The following is a 6,976-nucleotide window of genomic DNA, read 5'->3' on the forward strand; positions in this document are numbered from 1 at the left end:
ACATCCCACCTATTTACCCCCTGCTTAAACTATTTTAGTAGCTTTTCATTGATTTTGGTCAAGATAAAAACCCGTATTAACATGGCCTGTGTAGTGGCTCAGAGGGGAGAGTGTCCGTCTGGCTTTGCCCAGGAGTGCTTTCTGTGAAAGGCAGGCCCTCCCTGCGATCTTCAAACTGATCTACCAAATCTTCAGCAGAGGTAGGACACTCAGGGTTTACTTGGTGCAACTGGATTTCTTTTGGAAGCTGACAAAGAAGCCAGTATTATTAAGTTTTCTTTAAATATTTTTTACATTGAATTTAGAGAGGAAGGGAAAGGGAGAGAGAGACAGAAACATCAATGATGAGAGAGAATCATTGAATGGCTGCCTCCTGCATGCCCCCTACTGGGGATTGAGCCTGCAACCCAGGCATGTGCCCTTGACCGAAATCAAACCTGAGACCCTTCAGTCTGCAGGCCGACGCTGCTCTATCCACTGAGCCAAACCAGTATTTTTAAATGTTTTCTTTGGAAATTATTTTTAAAATATATTCTTATTGACTTCAGAGATGAAGGAGGGAGGAGAGAGAGACATCAATAATGAGAAAGATGGGGACTGAGCCTGCAACCCAGGCATGTGCCCTGACTGGGAATTGAACCGTGACCTCCTGGTTCATAGGTCCATGCTCAACCACTGGGCCACAATGGCAGGGCTGTGCACCTATGTCTTGTTCAAGAAATCTTTGCTTACTCCAAGGTTATAAAGGCACTCTCTTATACTTGTCTTGAAAACAATTTTATAATTTGACTTTTTCATATAGGTTTTCAGTCACTTCAAATCTATTTTGTGAGTGTGGAATAAGGTAAAGGTCTAATATTTTTCCACATGGATAACCAATTCTCCCAGTACTATTATTGAATAGCCCACAATTACCCTTCTGATCTGCAATGTGTCTGCTCAGCCTTAGGTCATGTTTCTCTGTAAATATATATTTTTCTGGGTCCTTAATTTTGTTACTTGATCAAGCTGTTTATATTAGGATCACTATACACTATCTTACTTACCATATAGCTCTATAATAATTCTTGGTAGCTGGTAAGGCAAGTCTCCTTACCTTATTTTTCTTTATGCTACTCTCCAACATACATTTTGGAATTAGCTTGTTAAATTCCACCAAAAAAAATCCTATTGACCAATTTGGAAGAAATTGACATCTGTAGGATATTGAGCCTCCCAATCCATGGGAATAGTATGTCTCTCCATTTACTCTTTAGCTCAATAAGTTTTATAATTTTCTCTATAAATATGTGTACATTTTTATTAGTTTTATTCATACTTTACATATTTTGTTATTATAAATGGCACTTAAAAATCATATTTTGTTCTTACTTCCAATATTCTTACTTCAGTTTTCACTCCTCCATTCTGTCCATCATAGAGTCTTCTTAAGACACTGTTTCAACATATCAATGTTCTACTCAAGACAGCAAATGTCTCCATGACGCCCGGTGAATCAAGTCCAAGTGGCTCAAACTATCATTCTTATTGTACCTCCATCTGTTAATGGCCCTTCTTACCCGACCTGAGCACTTACACTTGACTTCAGTTAGACTCATTTTCTCACTTATTCTCCCCTTTGTGCCTTTTCCCTTCTGTTCTTTCTTTCTTTTTTAAGGGGTGCTTTTTTAAAAAATAGGGATGAAGGGATCAAGCCTGCAACCCGGGCATGTGCCCTTGACCGGAATTGAACCCGGGACCCTTCAGTTCAAAGGCCGACGCTGCTCTATTCACTGAGCCAAACCAGCAAGGGCTTCCCTTCAGTTCTTTCCATCTCCTGGAAACCAGGGCTCTCCTCTCAGCCTAGTTATCTCCTTCCCATTTGTAAGACTTAGCTCAAATCCCAGCTTATTCATGAAGCCTGATAAATCCAAGCACATAGAATGTTCCTCCTTAATGATATACGACGGCCCTTTTAATCTGCACTGAATCTTTGCACATAATATCGTGTACATTTTTGTTCACTAAAAGTTGTATGTATATCTTGGTCTTTGTTCCTATTTTCTGGTACTTCCAAATTGAGTGGGCCGATCCATCATTGAGAACACTGTGCTGAGAGGTTCAAAAGTGAGGGAACAAGAAGGTAGGGCTGCCACTAGCCCATACAGTGCCTCATGTGAATCAGAGAGAGGCACCAGCCCTGAGACTGAGTGCACATGGCATGCAGTGCAGATCAAGGACTAGATTTCAGCCTCCACTCAGCCCTTCAGGCAGGGCCCTTGTGCAGCGAGCACCTCCACAGCTGTACACGGTGGTGCTGGTGGCAGAGCTGAGCTCGATGATGTCGTCCCTTCTCTGTGCTTCATTGTCCTCAGGGCCTAAAGGCCAACATGACCCGTCTTTACCAGCTGATGACAGAACCACAGTTTTCCCGCTGCTCCAAACCTGCCAAGTATAAGAAGCTGCTGTTTGCACTCTGCTTCTTCCACTCTGTGTTACTCGAACGCAAAAAGTTCCTGCAGCTGGGCTGGAACATTATCTATGGCTTCAATGACTCTGACTTTGAGGTTTGTTCTAACGGGTCCCTTATCCCAGCCCTATCTTCCTATCCTTTTGGCCTCATGGCTCCCCTGCAGGAAAATCCACTTACAAAAAGTCTGTGTTAAAGCTCCATTGGAAAATTAAAAAAAAAAAAAAAAGGAGCCCCACTGGAAGAGTTCCTACAGTAACTGTGTGGGGGTTTGGGCTGGGACCACGCACAGGTGTCAGAGAACTTGCTGAGCCTCTATCTGGATGAGTATGAGGAGACACCCTGGGATGCGCTCAAGTACCTCATTGCCGGCATCAACTACGGTGGGCACGTCACGGATGACTGGGACCGGCGCCTGCTCACCACCTACATCAATGACTATTTCTGTGAACAGTCTCTATCAATCCCCTTCTACCGGTGAGGGGGAGGCGGCACTGAACGGGGGGCCAGCAGACACGGAGACACCAGGTGGCAGAGGGGAGGGGGAGTGTTTGAGGAGAGAATATGAGATTGGAAGAAGGCAGAGTGTGGAGGATTGGGAGGAAGAGCAAGAACAGAGTTGGGCAAATGGGACATACGTAGGGACCGGGACCCTGGCCTGGCATTGAAACCCCGGAGTCCTCACAATGCGATAATTATGCTGTGGCTCTCCAGGTTGTCAGTATTGGAGACTTATTTCATCCCCAAAGATGGGAGCCTGGCCTCTTACAAGGAGTACATCAGCATGTTGCCTGGCATGGACCCCCCTGAGGCCTTTGGCCAGCACCCCAATGCAGACGTGGCCTCCCAGATCACTGAGGCGCGGACTCTTTTTGAGACTCTGCTTTCCCTGCAACCCCAGATCACACCCTCCAGGGTTGGAGGCCAGAGCCGAGAGGAGAAGGTAAGAACAGACAGACACCTGGGGAGGGAACGCCATCAGAAAGAGAGGGCTGCGCTCAGAGCTCCTGCCTCACCAGGTCCTTGAGTTGGCCGCTGATGTGAAACAGAAGATCCCTGAAATGATCGACTATGAGGGGACCCGGAAACTGCTGGCTCTGGACCCCTCCCCTCTCAATGTAGTCCTTCTGCAGGAGATCCAGAGATACAACAAGCTTATGGAGACCATGCTGTGAGATGGAGAGGGGCTCTGCAGACTGTGGGGAGCCGGGGAAGAAGGAAAGCCTTCACCTCCTGCCTAGGAGGAGTCTTGCAGGCCCATCCCATCTTTAACCCTCCACCCTCTCTGTCCAGGTTCTCGCTGACGGACCTGGAAAGGGGCATCCAGGGTCTCATCGTCATGTCTACAAGCCTGGAAGAGATCTTCAATTGTATCTTTGATGCCCACGTCCCTCCACTCTGGGGAAAGGCAAGATTACACCACTGTTGATCCTACTCCAACACTGAGCTCTCCTCTCCTCCCTGTGCCCTCACCTCCTGGTTCTTGGTAGGCATAGAGCAAAACGCAATAAGCCTGGGCTTTGGAGCCAGGAGTTCCTGTTGAAATCTGCCATTCTCTGACTGACTTGGCATGAGATATTAACTTAGAATCTTACTCAGGGCAAGTTATTAACTTCTCCAAGGATGTTTCAAGGATTCCCAGTACTGTGCCTAGCACTTAGTAGGTGCTTCATTAATGGTGACTGGTTACTATTGCTGTTGCTATTGTTGGTAATAGTTGTCATTTTATGCTTCTTTTCTGGGGGTTGGCTTTTGGAGTGCTTTACCCAACTTCAGTTGGGGAGCAGGGGCTGGCATCACACGTTCTTCTCACATCTGCTCCAAATGCTTAAAATAGGACCTGAATGCATGAGTAAGTGAATGAATGAACACATAATGTTGCCTCCTCCAGGCATATCCCTCACAGAAGCCACTGGCTGCATGGACCCGGGACTTGGCCCTGCGCGTGGAACAGTTTGAGCTGTGGGCTAGTCGTGCCCGGCCTCCTGTGATCTTCTGGCTGTCTGGCTTCACCTTCCCCACTGGCTTCCTCACGGCTGTACTGCAGTCTTCAGCTCGCCAAAACAACGTGAGCCACGTGGGAAGTGTTACAGGGATTGGATGCTGGGGACGTGGTTACTCTACTTTTCGGGGGTCCTCCCTGATTCTCACCTTCAATCCCAGATCTCAGTGGACTGCCTCTCTTGGGAGTTTATCGTTTCTACTGTGGATGACAGCAACCTAGTGTATCCACCCAAGGTGGGCGCCAGATGTGCTGGGGGCTCTGAGCAAAGGCGGGAATGGTGGAGGAGGGTGCTGGAGGCAAAGGTGGGAGACAATTGGTTGAGTAGGGAGGAGAGAGGTGGCAGGTCAGGGGTGCTGGCAATCAGTGGTTTCGACTTCCTATAACCTGTCCCCATGTCTCCCCAGGATGGTGTCTGGGTTCGAGGCCTGTACCTGGAGGGTGCCGGCTGGGACCGGAAGAGCTCCTGCTTGGTGGAGGCAGAGCCCATGCAGCTTGTCTGCCTCATGCCCACGATCCACTTCCGGCCTACGGAGAGTAGAAAGAAGAGCGCCAAGGGTGGGGCACTCCCTCAGACCTGCCTACCCCATCCCTAGTTTGTAGCCTAACCCATCCTCTGCTGCAACCCTCCTGCACCCAGGTTCCTGCCCTGTTTTCCGAGGCTCCGGGGTCTGATTCCTTGTCTTTTCCCTCAGGCATGTACTCCTGTCCTTGCTACTACTATACCATCCGGGCAGGCAACGCAGACAGAGCCTCCTTTGTCATCGGGATCGACCTCCGGTGTGGCACCATGACGTCTGACCATTGGATCAAGAGGGGCACCGCTCTACTGATGAACTTGGACAACTGAGAAGGCCTCCTCTTCTTCCCCGCTAGCGAGAGGACTGGGACTCTAGGAACCAAAGCTGACGACGCACCTCAGGCCGAGGCTGGACCTCCCTCAAGCCTTGACCCTGGTTGAATTTGTTGTGTGATGGGGCCCCGGAGACACCTAGTGTGCTAGCCACAAAGGCGGAAGAATTGTACTGGGTTCAGTGCAATAAAACACCCGTGACGACAGCCTCCAGTTTTTCAGTGGGATGTTGGGGTTTGAGGAGGAAGCCTTACAGAGGACCTGAGCGGCTACGAGGGGGAAAGCAGCCAGGAGGTGGGAGGCCTGGAGGCAGAGGCGTGGCCTCGAATGAATGGGCCGAGCGGTGGGGCCTAGGAAGGTGTGGCTCAGTCTAAGTGCGGGACTAGACCGGGGGCGGGGTTTACTTCGGAAAGGCGCGTGATCCAAATGGAACGGGGGCGGGGGGGCGGGGGGGGTTGACAGACGAGGATCGGGGCTGGACCCCGCACGTTGTACCCCGAAGTCTGCAATCCACGTTTGGCATCTTTTCCGGCACTTGCGCTGAGGCCAAAGGCACCGGCAAGAGGCGGGGCGGAGCCCGAGAAGGGGGTACTTTGGCGCGAGGAGGGGCGGGACCATGAGAAGGGGGCGGGGTTGGGGGGCGGTGTTTGTGTTGGAAAATCCAACTGCGCCACGGGGCGGAGCGGCCCCCCCAGCCCCGACCTGGGAGAGGGGGGGGCCGCTCGACCCCCTGGGAGACCTCGGGGAATCTGAACACCTGGGACACCTAGAATCAGGTAACGGGGAGCCGCGAGGGCGTCTGGAAAGAGGGACACCATCTCCTCCCAGGGCGGGCGGGACGCCTGAGTCGCAGGCAGAGGAGAGCTGGGGATGGACTTTTGGGTCTCGGCAAAGGCATTGGGAAGAAGATTGGGGCGCAGGACACCCGGGTGCCGGGAGAGCCGAGGGGCAGACGGCTTGGTTCTGGGTGTTGTGAGGGGCCGAAAGGACTCCCCGTCCCTCTTGGGCTGGGATTCCCCTTCGCGAAGATAGGGCGGGGCGGGCCCAGCTAAAGGTCAGAGTTTGCAGACAGGTCAGTGAGATGGCCTAGGCGGTCGCACGTGGCTAGGCCGGGCTGGGTCTCCGGTCCCGGGGCCACTTGGAGTTCCTCTCCAGTACTTTCCACGAATGGGTGGTTATATCTTCATCCCTCGGCCTCGCCATCCCTGGTCCTGCCTCGCTGTGTCCTTTCCCGTTCCCAGCCCATTCTGTGTGCTTGACCTTCCCGGCGTCGCCACGAGATGGCGAGGGCGAGACGCGTTGCCCGAGCTGAGGGGCGTGAGGTGGGAACTGGGCCTTGAAAGCAGCCGCGCCCCCTCCCTAGCCGAGGGAAAGGTGGGCTGAGGTGCTCTTTGGGTTTCCTGTCATCTCCACCCCGGCTCGGGACTCAGTCTCCGCCTCCCGGGGCACGCGGGTTGGTTACTAAGCAACTCAGATTCGCTGCCGGTCGCTGTGGTTTGTGGCTGTGTCTCGGGGTGGGAGTCGGCGAGCATGGGGGACGGGGGTCGAGAGCAGGATGCCTGATTCCCGGGACGGCCAGAGTTTGGGAGGAAGGAGGGGAGGCAGCGAGTTGGCACTAAAATGGATCCGGCGGGTGTCAGGTGGGGAGGGACCCAGGCTCGGCGCTGAGCTC

At 52.1% G+C, this 6,976-nt stretch overlaps 2 protein-coding genes across 2 annotated transcripts in view; both read left to right on the forward strand.

The window, feature by feature from the left end:
• Positions 1–5,510, forward strand: part of DNAH2 (dynein, axonemal, heavy chain 2) — a 112,731-nt gene extending 107,221 nt beyond the window's left edge. The window contains exons 79-87 of the mRNA XM_014549808.1: positions 2,355–2,546; positions 2,742–2,926; positions 3,164–3,392; positions 3,469–3,620; positions 3,743–3,857; positions 4,341–4,517; positions 4,613–4,687; positions 4,859–5,009; positions 5,147–5,510. Of these exons, the coding sequence (XP_014405294.1) occupies positions 2,355–2,546; positions 2,742–2,926; positions 3,164–3,392; positions 3,469–3,620; positions 3,743–3,857; positions 4,341–4,517; positions 4,613–4,687; positions 4,859–5,009; positions 5,147–5,301 (1,431 nt within the window). The 3' untranslated portion in view covers positions 5,302–5,510. The remainder of the gene's footprint in view (positions 1–2,354; positions 2,547–2,741; positions 2,927–3,163; positions 3,393–3,468; positions 3,621–3,742; positions 3,858–4,340; positions 4,518–4,612; positions 4,688–4,858; positions 5,010–5,146) is intronic.
• A 406-nt stretch (positions 5,511–5,916) lies between these two features.
• Positions 5,917–6,976, forward strand: part of KDM6B (lysine (K)-specific demethylase 6B) — a gene marked incomplete at its 3' end in the record, with an annotated part of 20,821 nt that continues 19,761 nt past the window's right edge. The window contains exon 1 of the mRNA XM_014549809.1: positions 5,917–6,080. The remainder of the gene's footprint in view (positions 6,081–6,976) is intronic.

Source organism: Myotis brandtii, unplaced genomic scaffold, assembly GCF_000412655.1.
Source record: "Myotis brandtii unplaced genomic scaffold, ASM41265v1 scaffold573, whole genome shotgun sequence".
Taxonomy (NCBI): Eukaryota; Metazoa; Chordata; class Mammalia; order Chiroptera; family Vespertilionidae; genus Myotis; species Myotis brandtii.